Below are 20,770 nucleotides of genomic sequence, written 5' to 3'. Positions count from 1 at the left end.
AACAGTATTTGGGGATTCAAGTGTAAACTCCTGTTGGACATTGTTTTGCAATACAGTAATAATGAAATTGTAATAAACTTTAAGGCACTACTGGTCAATTTAAATAGAGCATGTGGCACCTATTGAATTTATGCTCCAAGTATTTTGTAGGACTTTTCTGTCATTATGAATAGCCTGGTGATTTTTCTCTCCTTCCTTCCTTTCATTCCATTCCTAAGGTTTGCCTCATTCCAAAATCCGCACATGGAACCAATCCTGCAAGTGCCCACATGGCAGGCATGAAGATTCAGCCTGTGGAGGTGGATAAATACGGGAATATCGATGCAGCTCACCTCAAGGCTATGGTACTCATCTTCCACTTAACAGATGGGGGAGGTCTGGGTTGGAAAGAAGTTGTGGGGATCAGGGATGGTTTATCTTCTTTTGCATTCTAATTAAAAGACTGCAGTTCCTCCTCTGAATGAGTCTAGGGAGAATGGCATAAAATCAGAAAACCTAGCCGACTCTATAAGAAAAATAAAAGCAAGAGTCACATTTCTGGTCCAGAATAAAGCTGACCACTGTCTATTTTACCTCTTCCTTCTCTAACAGGGAGAAGGTCCTTTACACTGAAATCCCATCATCTAATGTGTGCATGTGTAAGAAACTGAATGAATTATTCATGGTGGTAGTAAGGATACTCCTTGCAGGATCTACCTGCCTCCTTCTGCCCAACCTTCCCCTCCTTCCCCCGTTAACAGTCAAACTGGCAGTCACTGGTATTCTCAATCTTTGTGTTGGGAATTAAAACATAAATGTAGATTTTGCAGATGCTTGTGATGGCCCCAGCCGTTACCTGCTGAATTTCAGGCAATATTCCATCTTCCTTCTTGCAGCACCAATCCCCACTCCCAACCTCCCAACCTCCAGGAAGAGGTTGCCTAGCAACCGTATCTGCTTTCTACTGGTGGACTGGAGGCTGCATCTTAAGAGGGAAGGAAATCACTTGAATAGCAATGTGGTTTTGTCGGGGTTGTTAGGTACGGAGACTGAGAACTTCATGTAACTACCTCAAAGGGAAGATGAAAACACACAACGCTGCTCACCTCTCCCATCCACCCTCCTGCTTCCATAGCTCCATAAAGTTTTTACTGATAGATATTCTGGGCCAGTAGTTATAATTATTAAGTCTCTCCAAAATAGGATATGACCTTAAAAATTTTTTTTTTCATTTCCACATGAGCCTGTTCACTGACTTGCTGGTCAAAAAAACAGGAACATGCCTTTTATATATGCTTGCCTTCTGTCAAAAGGAAAAACGATGGAGTTTTTTTTTAATCAGAGCAGAACACTCCTAGTGGGAATTCTAATTTCAGTAGAATGGGAGGGAAAGGGGATAAGGGTGGATATGGCAAGATGAGCAGAGAGAGATTAACTGTGAGAATCAACTTGTCTGGAACCAAAAAGATCTGAAATAATTATTGAGATGATTTGAACCAAAGGAAAACCACTTTAGAGAGTTGAGCCCAAAATACCCAGAAATCTTCTGAACAGTTTTTTGGTTTTGACAATGGAGACCTATCCTGAAGGGATCTTGTTATTTCTTTGGAATGATTTACAAAGGGAGTAATGGCTGTGGATCTTCTATTAGCGTCATCCTACATTGAGACAGTTCCAGAAATGAATAGAACAAGTCTTCGTCTTTCTTAATCCTTTAAAATAAAAAGCGAGGGATTGGCTAAGAAAGAAACATTCCCTCTCATTGTCTCCCTCTGCCCTTTTTTATCTTTCAGGTGGATAAACACAAGGAGAACCTGGCAGCAATCATGATTACGTACCCATCCACCAATGGAGTGTTTGAAGAGAACATCGGAGATGTGTGTGACCTGATCCACCAACACGGAGGACAGGTCTACCTGGACGGAGCAAATATGAACGCTCAGGTGGGCAGTGTGAGAGGGCTCCCTGAGAAAATGGTTAAGTGCAAAAAAAAAAAAAATTCATTTTCTTTGATTTCTTGCCAGTTGTCTTAAAACATGACACTGAATTCAGAACAGAGACTGACTTTCTATATTGCCAAATCAAACAAAGTATGTACCACAATTTCACTGAGATTACAGATCCTAAGGAGGTCATGGGGGATGCTGAGGAGGAGGTAAAAAGGTTGAAGGGAAGCAGGGAGTGAGCTGAATGTCCTTAGCTTGTCACAGGGTGTTATCCCTCTGGGGGTACTAAAGGCAATGAGGTCACCTGACTCCCTTCCTGAGGGAATTTAGACCCAAGTTTTGGCCACTGGTGGCTGTTGATCTCCCATGGCCTTGGACTAGCTTCAGCTTCATCAGTGTGAAACAGCTGAATAGCTCTGTCCCTGAAGGGCTGATCCTGACTTCTTGGCAGGGCTTGGGGGGTGTGGTGGTGGTCTGTGTGATGTGTACCTTTGAGGAAATGCGTTAGGGAGACTTTGGAGGACAGGGACTCATCATGTTTTTAAGAGTCTTCTCAGCTTCCTCCTCTCCTCCTTTTTTTTTTTTAAAAATAAATTTATTTATTTACTTATTTATTTTTGGCTGCATTGGGTCTTCGTTGCTGTGTGCTGGCTTTCTCTAGTTGCGGCGAGCGGGGGCTACTCTTCGTTGCTGTGCGCGGGCTTCTCATTGTGGTGGCTTCTCTTTGATGCGGAGCTCGGGCTCTAGGTGCGCGGGCTTCAGTAGTTGTGGCACGTGGGCTCAGTAGTTGTGGCTTGCAGGCTCTAGAGCGCAGGCTTAGTAGTTGTGGCACACGGGCTTAGTTGCTCTGTGGCATGTGGGATCTTCCCAGACAAGGGCTGGAACCCGTGTCTCCTGCATTGGCAGGTGGATTCTTAATCACTGCACCACCAGGGAAGTCCCTTTTTTAAAAAAAAATTTTGTGAAACCATTTCAGACTCTCTGCTTTTCTTTGCTCCTGTCTGATTTCTTTTGAGTAGTCCAGGGATTCTATTGCTTCAGTAGCATAAATGGATTCTTTATCTTTGACCACATTCACAATTAGTCCAAGTGCCAAAGTGGCAGGAACACCCGTTGAATGTTGTGGCTGGTGCCAGGATGGTCCAGGAAAACTGTCAGCCTCCCTTTCTCTCCCTCGGCTCAGTATTCTCTCCAACAGCCTTCCAGCCCTTTATAGCCACGTGCCCTAAGGGGCCCTTTGGTAAAGTGCATGATACCCAAAGCTGGGGTGCTAGAAATGCTGGGGTGAAATTGCCTGTTTCAATAGCACGGCGGTACTATACTTTCTTGCGCTAGGGGTACTTCTTCTTCTCCCTCTTGGGGTGAATAATTAGGAATTGACTGTATATTCAATTCTGTATTTTAAAATCTAAATTAGGCTAAAAAGTCAGTTGCTGTTTCCATAGAAACCACAAGCCACGCTGCCTGTGGGATGCCAGGTTTTGGTGGCAGTACTTTTTTTTTTTAACATCTTTATTGGAGTATAATTGCTTTACAATGTTGTGTTAGTTTCTGCTGTATAACAAAGTGAATCAGCTATATATATACATATATCCCCATATCCCCTCCCTCTTGTGTCTCCCTCCCACCCTCCCTATCCCACCCCTCTAGGTGGTCACAAAGCACCGAGCTGACCTCCCTGTGCTATGCAGCTGCTTCCCACTAGCTATCTGTTTTACATTTGGAAGTGTATATATGTCAATTCTACTCTCTCATTTTGTCCCAGCTTACCCTTCCCCCTCCCCGTGTCCTCAAGTCTATTCTCTACGTCTGCGTCTTTCTTTATTCCTGTCCTGCCCCTAGGTTCATCAGAACCATTTTTTTTTTGTTTTTTTTTAAGATTCCATATATAGGTGTTAGCATACGGTATTTGTTTTTCTCTTTCTGACTTACTTCACACTGTATGACAGACTCTAGGTCCACGCACCTCACTACAAATAGTTCGATTTCGTTTCTTTTTATGGCTGAGTAATATTCCGTTGTATATATGTGCCACATCTTCTTTATCCATTCATCTGTCGATGGACACTTAGGTTGCTTCCATGTCCTGGCTATTGTAAATAGTGCTGCAATGAACATTGTGGTACATGCCTCTTTTTGAATTATGGTTTTCTCAAGGTATATGCCCAGTAGTGGGATTGCTGGGTCGTATGGTAGTTCTACTTTTAGTTTTTTAAGGAACCTCCATACTGTTCTCCAGAGTGGCTGTATCAATTTACATTCCCACCAACAGTGCAAGAGGGTTCCCTTTTCTCCACACCCTCTCCAGCATTTATTGTTTGTAGATTTTTTGATGATGGCCATTCTGACTGGTGTGAGGTGATACCTCATTGTAGTTATGATTTGAATTTCTCTAATGATTAGTGATGTTGAGCATCCTTTCATGTGTTTGTTGGCAATCTGTATATCTTCTTTGGAGAAATGTCTATTTAGGTCTTCTGCCCATTTTTGGATTGGGTTGTTTGTTTTTTTGATATTGAGCTGCATGAGCTGCTTGTATATTTTGGAGATTAATCCTTTGTTCGTTGCTTTGTTCGCATTCTGAGGGCTGTCTTTTCGTCTTGTTTATGTGTTCCTTTGCTGTGCAAAAGCTTTTAAGCTTCATTGGGTCCCATTTGTTTATTTTTGTTTTTATTTCCATTTCTCTAGGAGGTGGTCAAAAAGGATCTTGCTGTGATTGATGTCATAGAGTGTTCTGCCTATGTTTTCCCCTAAGAGTTTTATAGTGTCTGGCCTTACATTTAGGTCTTCAATCCATTTTGAGTTTATTTATTTATTTATTTATTTATTTTTTTAAAAGTAAGCGGTACCTTATTTTATTTTTATTTATTTATTTATTTATTTATATTTGGCCGTGTTGGGTCTTCGTTTCTGTGTGAGGGCTTTCTCTAGTTGTGGCAAGCGGGGGCCACTCTTCATCGCGGTGCGCGGGCCTCTCACTATCGCGGCCTCTCTTGTTGCGGAGCACAGGCTCCAGACGCGCAGGCTCAGTAGTTGTGGCTTATGGGCCTAGTTGCTCCGCGGCATGTGGGATCCTCCCAGACCAGGGCTCGAACCCGTGTCCCCTGCATTGGCAGGCAGATTCTCAACCACTGCGCCACCAGGGAAGCCCCATTTTGAGTTTATTTTTGTATACAGTGTTAGGGAGTGTTCTAATATCATTCTTTTACATGTAGCTGTCCAGTTTTCCCAGCACCACTTATTGAAGAGACTGTCTTTTCTCCATTGTATATTCTTGCCTCCTTTATCAAAGATAAGGTGATCATATGTGTGTGGGTTTATCTCTGGGCTTTCTATCCTGTTCCATTGATCTATATTTCTATTTTTGTGCCATTACCATACTGTCTTGATGACTGTAGCTTTGTAGTATAGTCTGAAGTCATGGAGCCTGATTCCTCCAGCCCCGTTTTTCGTTCTCAAGATTGTTTTGGCTATTCGGGGTCTTTTGTGTTTCCATACAAATTGTGAAATTTTTTGTTCTAGTTCTGTGAAAAATGCCATTGGTAGTTTGATAGGGATTACATTGAATCTGTAGATTGCTTTGGGTAGTATAGTCATTTTCACAATGTTGATTCTTCCAATCCAAGAACATGGTATATCTCTCCATCTCTTTGTATATCTTTAATTTTTTTCATCAGTGTCTTATAGTTTTCTGCATACAGGTCTTTTGTCTCCTTAGGTAGGTTTATTCCTAGGTATTTTATTGTTTTTGTTGCAATGGTAAATGGGAATGTTTCCTTAATTTCTCTTTCAGATTTTTTTATCATTAGTGTATAGGAATGCAAGAGATTTCTGTGCATTAATTTTGTATCCTGCTACTTTACCAAATTCCTTGATTAGCTCTAGTAGTTTTCTGGTAGCATCTTTAGGATTCTCTATGTATAGTATCATGTCATCTGCAAACAGTGACAGTTTTACTTTTTCTTTTCTGATTTGGATTCCTTTTATTTCTTTTTCTTCTCTGATTGCTGTGGCTAAAGCTTCCAAAACTATGTTTAATAATAGCGATGAGAGTGGGCAACCTTGTCTTGTTCCTGATCTTAGAGGAAATGGTTTCAGTTTTTCACCATTGAGAACGATGTTGGCTGTGGGTTTGTCATATACGGCCTTTATTATGTTGAGGTAGGTTCCCTCTATGCCTACTTTCTGGAGGGTTTTTGTCATAAATGGGTGTTGATTTTGTGGAAAGCTTTTTCTGCATCCATTGAGATGATCATATGGTTTTTCTCCTTCAATTTGTTAATATGGTGTATCACATTGATTGATTGCGTATACTGAAGAATCCTTGCATTCCTGGGATAAACCCCACTTGATCATGGTGTATGATCCTTTTAATATGCTGTTGGATTCTGTTTGCTAGTATTTTGTTGAGGATTTTTGCATCTATGTTCATCAGTTATATTGGCCTGTAGTTTTCTTTTTTTGTGACATCTTTGTCTGGTTTTGGTATCAGGGTGATAGTGGTCTTGTAGAATGAGTTTGGGAGTGTTCCTCCCTCTGCTATATTTTGGAAGAGTTTGAGAAGGATAGGTGTTAGCTCTTCTCTAAATGTTTGATAGAATTCGCCTGTGAAGCCATCTGGTCCTGGGCTTTTGTGTGTTGGAAGATTTTTAATCACAGTTTCAATTTCAGTGCTTGTGATTGGTCTGTTCATATTTCCTATTTCTTCTTGGTTCAGTCTCGGAAGGTTGTGCATTTCTAAGAATTTGTCCATTTCTTCCAGGTTTTCCATTTTATTGGCATATAGTTGCTTGTAGTAATCTCTCATGATCATTTGTATTTCTGCAGTGTCAGCTGTTACTTCTCCTTTTTTGTTTCTAATTCTATTGATTTGAGTCTTCTTCCTTTTTTTCTTGATGAGTCTGGCTAATGGTTTATCAATTTTGTTTATCTTCTCAAAGAACCAGCTTTTAGTTTTATTGATCTTTGCTATTGTGTCCTTCATTTCTTTTTCATTTATTTCTGATCTGATCTTTATGATTTCTTTCCTTCTGCTAACTTTGGATTTTTTTGGTTCTTCTTTCTCTAATTGCTTTAGGTGTAAGGTTAGCTTGTTTATTTGAGATTTTTCTTGTTTCTTGAGGTAGGATTGTATTGCTATAAACTTCCCTCTTAGAACTGCTTTTGTTGCATCCCATAGGTTTTGGGTCGTCGTGCTTTCATTGTCATTTGTTTCTAGGTATTTTTTGATTTCCTCTTTGATTTCTTCATTAATCTTTTGGTTATTTAATAGCGTATTGTTTAGCCTCCATGTGTTTGTATTTTTTACAGTTTTTTTCCTGTAACTGATATCTAGTCTCATAGCACTGCAGTCAGAAAAGATACTTGATACCATTTCAATTTTCTTAAATTTACCAAGGCTTGATTTGTGACCCAAGATATGATCTATCCTGGAGAGTGTTCCATGAGCACTTGAGAAGAAAGTGTATTCTGTTGTTTTTGGATGGAATGTCCTATAAATACCAATTAAGTCCATCTTGTTTAATGTGTCATTTAAAGCTTGTGTTTCCTTATTTATTTTCATTTTGGATGATCAGTCCATTGGTTAAATTGGGGTGTTAAAGTCCCCTACTATTATTGTGTTACTGTTGATTTCCCCTTTTATGGCTGTTAGCATTTGCCTTATGTACTGAGGTGCTCCTATGTTGGGTGCATAAATATTTACAACTGTTATATCTTCTCTTGGATTGATCCCTTGATCATTCTGTAGTGTCCTTCTTTGTCTCTTGTAATAGTCTTTATTTTAAAGTCTATTTTGTCTGATATGAGAATTGCTACTCCAGCTGTCTTTTGATTTCCATTTGCATGGAATATCTTTTTCCATCCCCTCACTTTCAGTCTGTATGTGTCCCTAGGTCTGAAGTGGGTCTCTTGTAGACAGCATATATACAGGTCTCGTTTCTGTATCCATTCAGCTAGTCTATGTCTTTTGTTTGGAGAATTTAATCCGTTTACATTTAAGGTAATTATCGATATGTATGTTCCTATTACCATTTTCTTAATTGTTTTGGGTTTGTTATTGTAGGTCTTTTCCTCCTCTTGTGTTTCCTGCCTAGAAAAGTTCCTTTAGCATTTGTTGTAAAGCTGGTTTGGTGGTGCTGAATTCTCTTAGCTTTTGCTTGTCTGTAAACGTTTTAATTTCTCCGTCGAATCTGAATGAGATCCTTGCTAGGTAGAGTAATCTTGGTTGTAGGTTTTTCCCTTTCATCACTTCAGATATGTCCTGCCACTCCCTTCTGGCTTGCAGATTTCTGCGGAAAGATCAGCTGTTAACCTTATGGGGATTCCCTTGTATGTTTTTTGTTGCTTTTCCCTTGCTGCTTGTAATGTTTTTTCTTTGTATTTAATTTTTGTTAGTTTGATTAATATGTGTCTTGGCGTGTTTCTCCTTGGATTTATCCTGTATGGGACTCTCTGTGCTTCCTGGACTTGATTGACTGTTTTATTTCCTTTCCCATGTTAGGGAAGTTTTCAACTATAATCTCTTCAATTATTTTCTCAGTCCCTTTCTTTTTCTCTTCTTCTGGGACCCCTATAATTCGAATGTTGGTGTGTTTAATGTTGTCCCAGAGGTCTCTGAGACTGTCCTCAATTCTTTTCATTCTTTTTTCTTTATTCTGCTCTGCAGTAGTCATTTCCACTATTTTATCTTCCAGGTCGTTCTTCCGTTCTTCTGCCTCAGTTATTCTGCTATTGGTTCCTTCTAGAGAATTTTTAATTTCATTTAGTGTGTTGTTCATCATTGTTTGTTTGCTGTTTAGTTCTTCTAGGTCCTTGTTAAACGTTTCTTGTATTTTCTCCATTCTATTTCCAAGATTTTGGATCATCTTTACTATCATTACTCTGAATTCTTTTTCAGGTAGACTGCCTATTTCCTCTTTATTTGTTTGGTCTGGTGGATTTTTACCTTGCTCCTTCATCTGCTGCATATTTCTCTGTCTTCTCATTTTGTTTAACCTACTGTGTTTGGGGTCTCCTTTTCGCAGGCTGCAGGTTCATAGTTTCCATTGTTTTTGGTGTCTGTCCCCAGTGGGTGAGGTTGGTTCAGTGGCTTGTGTAGGCTTCCTGGTGGAGGGGACTGGTGTCTGTGTTCTCGCGGCTGGGGCTGGATCTTGTCTTTCTGGTGGGCAGGGCTGCGTCCGGTGATGTGTCTTGGGGTGTCTGTGAACTTAGTATGATTTTAGGCAGCCTCTCTGCTAATGCATGGGTTGTGTTCCTGTCTTGCTAGTTCATTGGCATGGGCATCCAGCACTGGAGCTTGCTGGCTGTTGGGTGGAGCTGGGTCTTAGCATTGAGATAGAGATCTCTGGGAGAGCTCTCGCTGATTGATATTACGTGGGACCGGGAGGTCTCTGGTGGACCAATGTCCTGAACTCGGCTCTCCCATCTCAGAGGCTCAGGCCTGACACCAGGCCAGAGCACCAAGACCCTGTCAGCCACACCGCAGGTAGGAGACAGCTAAATATGCAAGTATCTCAGTGGCTTCTTAAATGATGGGAAGGTGTGATGCATGAAGGACACCAACTCAAGTCTCACAGCTTAGTTCTGTGATCTTGGACCAGGCAGTTAACTTCTCTGTGCCTCAGATTTCCTTTCGTGCAGCACCTCCTCGCCCCAGAGGCCCAGTCAGGTGCGAGGGAAGGGCTGTCGCTCACAGGCTGTGCTGGGAGGAAGCCCGGGAGGCTGGCGCAGGGCTGCCAGAGCAATCATATGCCCGGCACAGTATTAGATGCTCAAGATACAGGAGTGAACGAGAGAGATGATATACTTTGGCCTCCTGAAGTTTATATCCAGTTGTATTTATATCAAGCAGGGCATATAATTTCCTTGTCTCAATTCTCTCATCTGTGGAGGGAGAAGAGACAGGCACTGCGTCCCACTCACTGCGTTCTTGGGGAAAGTGCTCCACCTCCTTGGCCTGGGGAGGGCCTCGCACCAGCATGTATAGGGCGAGGGTGGAGTACCTAGTGCCCAGACGCCTGCCTCCTTGCGGCATTTAGGAGGTAAAGGGGGGCCACTTTACCTCCCAACGGGAAACTCAGTGCCCCTGCCCCCAGCTGAGGAACCGGCAGTTTAAAGGCCACGGGCACACGGAGGGCGAAGGACGCTGGCGGGGGCGTCCTGGTTGCAGTATTAAGTATGTTTCTGTGAGCAGCTCCATCTGCCTTTCCTCTCGGGGGAACAGCATGGCCGCCTCTCCAGAACACCCCTTCGCGCTCTTGACTTTTGCTTTTGGCTCTTTCCCTTTGTGGTAGGTGGGAATCTGTCGTCCTGGAGACGTTGGATCTGATGTCTCACACCTAAATCTTCACAAGACCTTCTGCATTCCCCATGGCGGAGGTGGCCCTGGCATGGGGCCCATCGGAGTGTGAGTTCTGGGCCCTGGTTTCAGGATGGCTTTGAAGACTGAGAATCAAAGATTGACCCCAAACTCTCTGTTCTTCTCATCGAGGTCTTCAAGTGTCAGGATACCTTCACATGTGGCATGCCTATAGGGGCTGGGTGAGGAGCAGTGAAAGGGGTGCTTTTAGGGTATGTCTAAGGAGAAACATACTTAGATTTTATTAACCACAGTGTGTGACCACACTTAGCTCCCAGTCATGCCTAGACAGAGCAGGATTATTAACAGAGTAATGAATAGGGAGCTTCACTGAGCATTATGGCTGAGAACTGGCATATTAGCACCTAGAAGTGCCTCTCAGACTTTAATTTAGACTTCTAAGCAGCTTTTATTTCTTTCTTTTTAAAATCAGCTGATGGTTACATTTGAGGCTCTAACATATAACATGGTGACTATAGTTGATAACAGTATTGTATAATTGAAATTTGCTAAGAGAGTAGAACTTAAATGCCACCCCCCCCCAAAAAAAAAGTGAATTGGGTGTAAGATGTTGAACACTTTGCAGCCTGAATTCTTATTACATCTGAAATAAGTAAGAAGGAAACAGACCTCATTACTAGAAATAATTGGATGAAGTCAGAATAAGACTAAAGCAGTATCTCGTAGCAGTTGATAACTTTACACTGTGAAGCCAAATCATCTCATGAAAATGATGCTGAGCAGCCATTTCCTGAGCATCTTCATTTTCCCAAAACTGTGCCAAAGGGGTCAGTCTTCAGGAATGCTGCGAGCCTGGCCCCCTTGCTTTTCTCTTCTTTCCTTTTTGATTACTATTATTTATAGTAAGTGAAGGAGGCCCAGTGCCTCAGCTGTGGGGGAGGCAGGGTGGCTGATGTTCACATGCTGGCCTCTGATGTGTTACCCCATGGGGCTTCTTCTCAGCAGCATCCTTCTATATCCCTTAGATGTCTTGGGAAAGAGTGTGGGAGCAGGGGCTGGGAGGGAGAGCGTGTGTAGGGCTGGGATGTCCCCACATTCTTGTGAGCCCATGGCCCTGCATACTATTCCAGGCTGCTTGCCTCTGCCAGATTTGCCGCCACGGTTTTTGGGTGAGCTGCTGGGATGCTGATGGCTGCTGAGCCATGCCTCCAGCAGAGGAGGAAGGAAGGAACACTTCCTGAACATCTGCCCCTTAGCAGGTGCCGGGTCCCTCCCATGTCAGAGTTCCTCTGCTAGGAATAGAGCTTCCTGAGAGGGCCCAGCACCTGCCTGTTTGGTTAGACTGGATCTTTTTACAGCTTCTAAATTTGTATTAAAAAAAACAATACAGGAAGAAGCATCTTGTCCCTTTTCTGCCTAATCATCCCATCATTTCGGTAAAGCCAAGCGAAGATGCCCGGCCTTTGGGTACCGTCAGCGCGGCCCCATGGGGCTCCAGTTCCATCTTGCCCATTTCATGGGCTTATATTAAGGTGAGGCCTATGGATGTGTGTTAGAGGGGCGGGGGGGTGTGATGTGTGGGTGGGGAACTGAGACTGCAGACTTGAAAATTGCTGATGACTTGAGTGGAAGAAACCTTCCTAAAGAGATCAGCTAAAACTCATTTTGTCTCTTCTTCATCAGGCTGTTTTCCTTTGGGTTCTCATAGTGGGTTTAACACCAGAGAAACTGACATGCCAGATATATTTTTCCAGACGGAGTTAAGTACCATGAGTCATATGGATGTTCTGGCCACGTCATTTGGTTTCCTGTAGGATTTGTATGGCCCCTCGCAAGTGAAAAACAGTGCACATACTAATTATTACACTTGGTTGAGATCCTGGGATAAATTTTAGGAATACATCTCATTTCGCTTTATATTTCTTGGGAGCCTGGAGGATAAGATGAAAATAGCAGAAATTTGCTTATGTGGTGGTTTCCCAAAGCTCTTTGCCCTTTAGGGCCTGTGGAACTATACTCTCGGGGGTAATTAGACTTTGTCAGAGAACAGGCTTCCTTCCTTTGTGTTTTTCCAAGAAACACTACGGCCGGAGTTTATTTTATACAGCTCTTGTTCAAACTGTCCTGCCTACCTCCTGGGCTGAGAAGACCATGCATTGGATAGGAGCACTTCTTCAGCCGCTAATTAGAGCAGCCTTCCCCAACTGGCTCCCCTCCTTAGAGGAAGGGAGGATTCTGGTGAAATAAACCCCTAACTCAGCTATGCAAATCACACCGGATGACTCTTTGGGCTGGTTGTTATTCTTGAACAGTGTAGCATTTATGATTCTTAATGAAAACTTTCTGGGAAGCTGGAACAACAATTCTGTACCCCAGAGACTAAAACCTGCTTTTTGAAATGATACTCGAGTTAGTTTGCAAGTAGTAAAAACAAAAACAATCATAATAAAGGTCTGCTTCTTTGCAAACAGAATCTAATTTACAGCTTCCTTTTGGTCTCTATAAACCTGAGTTATTTGTTATGGAATGTTATTTGGGCTGGCGATGAATCACGTATAGAAAATAAATGCCCCAAGGCTGGTTTGGCCATATGCCAGGAACACCAGACAGAGCCTCAGTTTAAAAATGAAATAAATAAAGTAGGGTTTAAGCCACCCCTCTGACCTTGGGCCCTTTCTTTATTTCAGGCTGTTGTTACTTATCACCTGGACTCTAGAATTATCTTCTCTCCCTGCTGCAGTCCCTCTTGGAGACTCCCTACAGGACTGCTAGATTCCCACCAGGGCTCTCCATCCTCTCCTCGCTGGATCTCCCTAGCCTAGCCTGCACAAAATCCTTAGGGGATTCTTCCCAAATGCACTTGCCTAGGGCCCATCCCAGAGAGAATCAAATTCAGCATATGCAGGTTAGGGCTTGGGCCATCAAGCTGCTCAGAGACTCTGATGCACAGGCCAGAGGCAGTGGCTGGCTGAACCAAGTCCAGGTCCTTCCCAGCAAGGGTTTGAGGCTTGTGAGAGGTAGTCACAGCCTACCCGGCCCTACAGCACCTCCCAAGCTGCAGCCATGTGCCTTCCATTCCCTACCTTTGTTTCTGCCATTCTTCTCACTTCGAGTGTCATCCCCTTTCTCTTTGTCTATCCAAATTCTACCCATTTTCAAGTTTCCACTCAAGTTCAGACTCTTACTCTAGGAACCCTTCTTTGACCAAAATGTGTCCTGCCCTTACTTTGGACTTCGGTGTCCCTGCTCTTTTACTTGGTGCTTTCTCATCTGCTTTACGTTAGTTATGTATTAATATACATCAAGCCTCCATCATATGAGGTGTTCTGGGAAGAAAGTAGTGAGTAAAAATTGGTGCAGTCTTGGTTTTAAGCTCTTTGCTGCTAATGGCATTCACCCCATATAATCACAGGGACTCATGAACCACCAGAAAAGAATAAGATTGAACCTGGCAGTTGTTAAACATAAAGGCCTCAAATATGGACAATTGGAAGACAAACCATACAAAATGGATTCAGTGGGGATTTTGGCCAAGATCCCATGAGATTCCTGGCAATTATCAAGGCATCTCAAATTCACAATGAACAACCAAACAAAACCTCCCCCAAATGCATGTAACCTAAAAACAATTCTTTTTCTTTGGTAGATAACACAATAGTCAGCAGTTAGTTTTGCCCTGTTCTAAGCTTTGTAACTACAATAAGAAGCATAAAATTACTGTTCAAAGGAGGAAACCAAAAGTTATTTCAAGCTTAGAGAGGATTGACAGATATCCTTGTTAGGATATTTCACTCGTCTGCAATCCAGGGAGTGATGGTAGGCTGACTTCCTGTGTGAGTGGGATTTATCTGGGGATACCTTTGGTTAGTGTCCATTGGGTTTCCCTGTTCCGTGGTTGACGGCTCTTTTTCCCTCTGTTGCAGATGATGGGAGGCAAGGGCCTTAAACAGGCCACAGAAATTGCTATATTAAATGCCAACTACATGGCCAAGAGATTAGAAAAACACTACAGAGTCCTTTTCCGGGGTGCAAGAGGCAAGTATGAACTTTAGTCTATATTCACCTTGGTTTTCTTCCTTGGCCAAACCAAGTTTGACCTAGTGAATGTGGCTTTCAGAAGAGGGTGGGAAACTTCTGTTTCTTAGCACAGACCAGAGAAAAGCCTAGAGTTATTGGAAAGCACTTCAGTTTAGTAAACAGGATATCACTATTTGCGAGGCTCTGCCATGCACGTAGTCTCTGAAGCGCAGGCCAACAAGGAGCCCACACCACTGAGAGACGTATACATAAATACCATGCACTCATTACCTCCTCCAGTTCCACGGGAATGAGTGGAGTAATTCAGACTGGGCAGAGGCAGGGCAGAATAGTTGGGAGAGCCTTCTGGGAGGAGGCATTTGAGATAAGCCTGAAAGGAAGAGTAGCAGAAGGCCAGTAAACAGAGATACAGGAGCAAGCTGGAGAGAAAGGAGTTGTCTGGGTGGCGGGAGTGTTGGGTGGGTTGAAGGATGGGATAGGAGGAAAGGGAGCAGATGAGGATGAGGCTGGAGAGGTAGCATGGGGCTTTGAAGGCCTTGGAAGGCTCTGGACTCTACAGTTGGGCCAGAAGGGTTTTTGAGCAGGGTAATGACAGGATTAAGAGGATGTTAATATCATTAAGACAGTGGGAGGAGATGAACATACTGTTAGAAGTAGAATCAGGGGAGTTAGTTACAAATCAGTTGAGAGTGAAGAAATTTTAGGTAAGCCTCCCTCTTAGAGGGAGTAAGAGATGGAGGAACAAGGTCTCCCTGGAAGTGATGGCAGAGGCTGGAGCAGGTAGACTTGCAGAGATGTGGCTCTGGGCACAGAATCTGAGAGCAGGCTGTTGGAAATGGTGGGACCCAAGGAAACAGTGTTGAGGAGCCAGAGCAAAACCCCTGAAGCAGATGGCTACATGGAGTGGGTGCAGGAAAAGTGGCATCTGGTGAGGGGGGCTCTGTGCCGAGGCAGCTTTAGATGCCCCCCTTCCCAACCCCCAGCATTTGTCACGGCGCCTGTCCTTCCTGCCTCTGCTCTGGCCCCACCTCCTCCCTGAGGCTGCCCTTTCCTTTCCTGGTGGCGAGAACTGCTCCTCTTGGCTCCCTCCTCCGCGGAGGATTCTCCCACTCCGTTTATCATCTGGCTGTCTCCCGCAGACCTTGAGCTCCTGCCCGGCGGAGGCTGTGGCTGCCTCGGTCCCTGGCATCGTGTCAGCACAACACGCACAGTCAGCACGTGTGGGTGGTCTTCCGTGACATGGAGGGACAGGCTGAAGAGCAGGTGGCTTAAAAGGACGCAGGTCTCATGAGTCTTAAGAAGCACCATTGCCTTTCACAATTAGGAAGCCTTTGGTCACCTTCGAAAGCAGTTAGGGCCCAACAGTGCGGTAGATGCTAGATGGAAATGGGCTGAGAAGTAGGCTGAGGTTGGGAGAAGGGAGAAGCTTTCATGGTTTGGCGGGTTTGGTGGTGAAGGGGGACAGGAGCTGCTTCAATAGGATGCAGCTTTGGTTGTTTTTAAATAAGAGAACAAGATGATTTTAAGCTGCCAGGGAAAAGGCTGTGAAGAGGGGAGAGTGAAGCTACAATAGAGGGAATGATAGGAGGGGGCGTCAAGCCACCCTGGAGGTGATGGGAGGGTGGCGCTAAGAGTCAGGTGGACAGGTGGCGCATGGGCTGTGGGCACGGAATCCGAGACCAGGGAGCCACGGGTCTTGAGCTTGGGGCAGAGAGAGCAGAGGGCCGTCAGTAACCAGCGCCCAGACCCAGGGCCACGGGTACGAGGCCCCTCTTTGGCTCTTAGTGTCTCCAGCCCAGGGAAGTGTGCATCTCCACCTGTGATCTTTAATTTAAAGGCTGATCTTGCTTTGTAAATATGTGTCCAAAAGGGTGGTTCTGGAGTTTGAAAATAGAAAAGAACTAAATAATCGGGAGCTCTGGTTAACAGTGCTCCCCAGAGAGTAGGAAAGAAAGTTGTGGGCAATATGTCTCTAAGCAACACAATGAAATGCTTGTGTTGGGTATGAAAGAAGCTATAAGAGCTACTAATTAATTCAAATATAGCTCCTGTGCTGTGAGATGCATCCTGCTTATGTATTGGCCTTCAGGATTAGCATCAGTATTGGTTTTGTATGATTATATAAGTCATGTACACATGCTCAACATGGAAAATTTGGACAATAAAAAAGTTTGAGGAAGAAAATGTAAATGATCCATGGTTCCATCAAGCAGACATAACCACTGAATATTTTGCTGTATTCCTTCCCACCTTACTTTTAGACAATTGAGATCATATTATAAACACAGTGTGTATCCTGTTTTTTAACTTTATTTTATATTGCGATTATTTCCCTCGTCATTAAAGGTGCTTTGAAAGTGGCTACATCGATTCTGTCATATATACCATGATTTAAGTAATTGTAGGGGTCCCCCCGCCCCCCCGCCTCCTGCCCACCATGTTATTTGCATTTGTAACAATGCTGCAATGAACATCTTTTACCTAGATTTTTTTTTTTAAACGTCCTTGACTATTTCCGCAGGTTAGAGTTGTAGAAGAGAAGTTATCTCAGAGGATCTGAATGCATTTAAGCTCTTGAAATGTATGGCCTTGTTTCCCCTCAGAGACAATAGCAATTGATTTCATTCTAACAGCATACGAGTGACCATCGCACTAGGGCCCAGTGAGCACCAAGTGCCAGGCTGGGAAAGCAACACAAACCAAACCCAAAATGTCTTTGCCAATTTGATGGGTGAAAATAATCTTTTTGCTTTAATTTACAAGGTTTAGGGTTTTTTTCTTCTAATTGTTATTTTTTATTTAATACTTCCTTAGGATTAAGTTTATTTAACAACTTCATTGAGATAGGATTCACATACCATACACATCACCCACTGAATTTCAGTGGTTTTTAGTGTGCTCACAGAGTTGTGCGATGCAAGCCTGAGTTCTTTACGGCAAGAACAAATGTGGTGTGGACCACATGGGGATGCATGGCACTCCAGGAGAGGAAAGTGAATGAGCACCTGTTGCTCAGGTGCCTGCTATGTGCTTGGCATCACAAGTGACTGGTTCGGGCAGAGACTGTCCCAGGAGATTCGCAACACAGAAAGATGGATGAAATTTCCATTTGTTTTGACATTTTATCCAAGAATTAAATAATGAATTGTATTTCTCACCCCAAGCAGAAAGAGATTGGTGATTACGGACTTTCTTACCCAATCCCAAAGTTCATGAAACCAAAAATTGTCTTGTGTTTGGTCTGGTAAACACATTCATTATACAATCGGAGGCTTAGTATTTTAGGGCCTAAAAAAGAATGATCGCCGTACCTCCTGAGAGCCCAAAATAGAAATGTTCTTAATAAACACATTGTATTCCAAAATGTCTAATGGCAATATTAGAAGACGTTACTCATCTTAATCATATTTACCAGCTCTAAATAAGACTGGAATTACGGACGACTGTGAGGCAATAATTTTAATGAACTCCAGGCTTCCCTTTATGAACCATTTCTTTGAGAGATTTGAAAATACCAGCGAAACTTGTTGAGGCTTAGGGTTTTGTGAAACAAGGAAGTGATAGCCAAGAATTGGGATGTGGAAGCATCAGTAGTATTTATTCTGCTAGGATAAGGAAAGGAATTACCTCAGGTAGGGTGAGGCATTTTTAAAGGAGGAACTGAAAAAATTCACAGGTGTCTGCTCTTGTGGGAGGCTAGGCTCACTGTTTGATCCAAGTAGAGTTCCCGTCAGTGGATAGGCCATTTTGTTAGTAGCCCAGTGTTTTATTTATGTTTTAATTTCTTAAATGCTTATCTCTTTTTGACCTTAGGCAAACCTAACTCTGCCTGGAAATTCCTGTCCCTGAAGAGGTTTCCCGGTGGCCTTTATGGGCAGGTGGACATGGGCCTTAGAGGCTGGACCCTCACATCCCTGCCTGGGAAGTGACCTCCTGAGCCTAGGGGGGGTGGCCCACCTACTTGACCTCATTCCCAGGGAAACAGGAGTCTTGATGCTGTTAGTTGTGGTCCCTGGGTTGCAACTGAAAAGCTTGACCGAGCGTTGATTGCCCACCCAAGCTTTCTAATTAGCTAGTGAGTTCCATTTATTTCTAGGCACTCACTCTGAGGATGCAGGATAAGAAAGTTCCGGTGCCTGCTCTCAAGGAGGGTTTTGGGAAGCCTTATCTTTCTGTAGCACTTTCCCATGTCATCTTCAGCCTTGTAAGATAATTAACACATGAGGGGTTGGGAGGGGGGATGTTCCAAGCTTAGAGCCAAGCCACTTTCTTTCTTTCTTTCTTTCTTTTTTAATTGGGGTATAGTTGCTTTATAAATCTGTGTTAGTTTCTTCTGTACAGCAAAGTGAATCAGCAATATGTATACATATATCCCCTCTTTTTTGGATTTCCTTCCCATTTAGATCACCACAGAGCATAGAGTAGAGTTCCCTGTGCTATACAAAGCTCTCATTAGTTATCTATTTTACACCTAGTAGTGTATATATGTCAATCCCAATCTCCCGATTCATCCCACCCCGCCCCTTACCCCTTGGTATCCATACGTTTGTTCTCTATGTCTGTGTCTCTATTTCTGCTTTGTAAATAAGATTGTCTATACCAGTTTTTTTCAGATTCCACATATATGTGTTAATATACGATATCTGACTTACTTCACTCTGTATGACAGTCTCTAGGTCCATCCATGTCTCTACAAATGACCCAATTTCGTTCCTTTTTATGGCTGAGTAATATTCCATTGTATATATGTACCACATCTTCTTATCCATGCGTCTGTTGATGGACATTTAGGTTGCTTCCATGTCCTGGCTATTGTAAATAGTGCTGCAATGAACATTGGGGTACATATATCTTTTTGAATTAGTTTTTAATCTTTCCCAGATATATACCCAGGAGTGGAATTGCTAGATGATAGTTCTATTTTTAGTTTTTAAGGAACCTCCATACTGTTCTCCATAGTGACCGTATCAATTTACATTCCCACCAACAATGCATGAGGGTTCCCTTTTCTCCACACCCTCTCCAGCATTTATTGTTTGTGGATGATGGCCATTCTGACTGGTGTGAGGTGATACCTCATTGTAGTTTTGATTTGCATTTCTCTAATAATTAGTGATGTTGAGCATCTTTTCAAATGTTTGTTGACCATCTGTATATTTTCTTTGGAGAAATGTCTATTTAGGTCTTCTGCCCATTTTTTGATTGGGTTGTTTGTTTTTTTTTGATATTGAGCTGCATGAGCTGTTTGTATATTTTGGAGATTAATCCTTTGTCACTTGCTTCATTTGCAAATATTTTCTCCCATTCTGAGGGTTGTCTTTTCGTCTTGTTTATGGTTTCCTTTGCTGTGCAAAAGCTTTTAAGTTTCATGAGGTCTCACTTGTTTATTTTTGTTTTTATTTCCATTTCTCTAGGAGGTGGGTCAAAAAAGATCTTGCTGTAATTTATGTCAAAGAGTGTTTTGCCTATGTTTTCCTCTAAGCGTTTTATATCGTCTGGCCTTACATTTAGGTCTTTAATCCATTTTGAGTTTATTTTCGTGTATGGTGTTAGGGAGTGTTCTAATTTCATTCTCTTACATGTAGCTCTCCAGTTTTCCCAGCACCACTTATTGACGAGGCTGTCTTTTCTCCATTGTATATTCTGGCCTCCTTTGTCATAGATTAGGTGACCACAGGTGTGTGGGTTATCTCTGGGCTTTCTATCCTGTACCACTGATCTATATTTCTGTTGTTGTGCCAGTACCATACTGTCTAGAGCTAAGCCACTTTTATTTTGCTCTTCCATCATCCCCCCGACCCCTCTTCTTTCCTTGCTCCTTCAACTTATCATTTCAGACTCTCAGCTATAGTCATGGTTAGGCCCAGAGGAAACACATACTCACTGAAAATTAAAACTTGCACTGATCAGTTTATACAATTTCTACTTCAGATTACTCTGACTCACCATATGCCATATATTTGTATATCTTTTCTCCTTAAAAACTGCAAACAAAGATGAACATCTTGGAATCTGGCCTCCAAGAACAACCAAGTTTAAATTTCACCCCTTTTCAGCCTCAAGTAAAGAGAGAGAGAGAGAGAGAGAGAGAGAGAGAGAGAGAGAGATGCTGAAATCCCACTACAGTTTCCATTTGAACGTATCAGAATATGGACTTAGAAAATAACATCTGAACCTCATTTTGAAAATGGAGCTCTTCCCAAACCACTTGGCTGTGGCGGGGGCCTCTGCAGATGAAGTCTTGCTTTAGCAGCACTGGGCTGGGCTTGGCTTGATGCGGCCTTTCAGCTATTACTGAACCTCTGCTTGAAAGACTGTGCTGTCTGCCCGCCAGCAAGAGAGACTCCTCCCCACTGTGTGTCCGTCTCCTCCTCCCCTCCCGATGGCTGAGTGTTCTTCAGAGCAGTGAGCTCCATTAGCCTTCTTCTTAGAGTCATTGTCATGGTGCTGGGATGGCTGCCAGAGCCTCAGAAAAGAAAGGTCGAAG

At 43.0% G+C, this 20,770-nt stretch overlaps 1 protein-coding gene across 1 annotated transcript in view; it reads left to right on the top strand.

Moving 5' to 3' along the window:
* GLDC (glycine decarboxylase) overlaps positions 1-20,770 on the top strand; it is a 96,607-nt gene that overhangs the window by 68,308 nt on the left and 7,529 nt on the right. The window contains exons 17-21 of the mRNA XM_061200411.1: positions 219-344; positions 1,773-1,922; positions 10,220-10,332; positions 11,636-11,777; positions 14,169-14,280. Coding sequence (XP_061056394.1) covers positions 219-344; positions 1,773-1,922; positions 10,220-10,332; positions 11,636-11,777; positions 14,169-14,280 — 643 coding nt within the window. The remainder of the gene's footprint in view (positions 1-218; positions 345-1,772; positions 1,923-10,219; positions 10,333-11,635; positions 11,778-14,168; positions 14,281-20,770) is intronic.

Source organism: Eubalaena glacialis, chromosome 9, assembly GCF_028564815.1.
Source record: "Eubalaena glacialis isolate mEubGla1 chromosome 9, mEubGla1.1.hap2.+ XY, whole genome shotgun sequence".
NCBI classification, from domain to species: Eukaryota; Metazoa; Chordata; class Mammalia; order Artiodactyla; family Balaenidae; genus Eubalaena; species Eubalaena glacialis.
The sequence above is the reverse complement of the archived record's forward strand: the minus strand, read 5'-3'. Positions and strand labels throughout refer to the sequence as shown.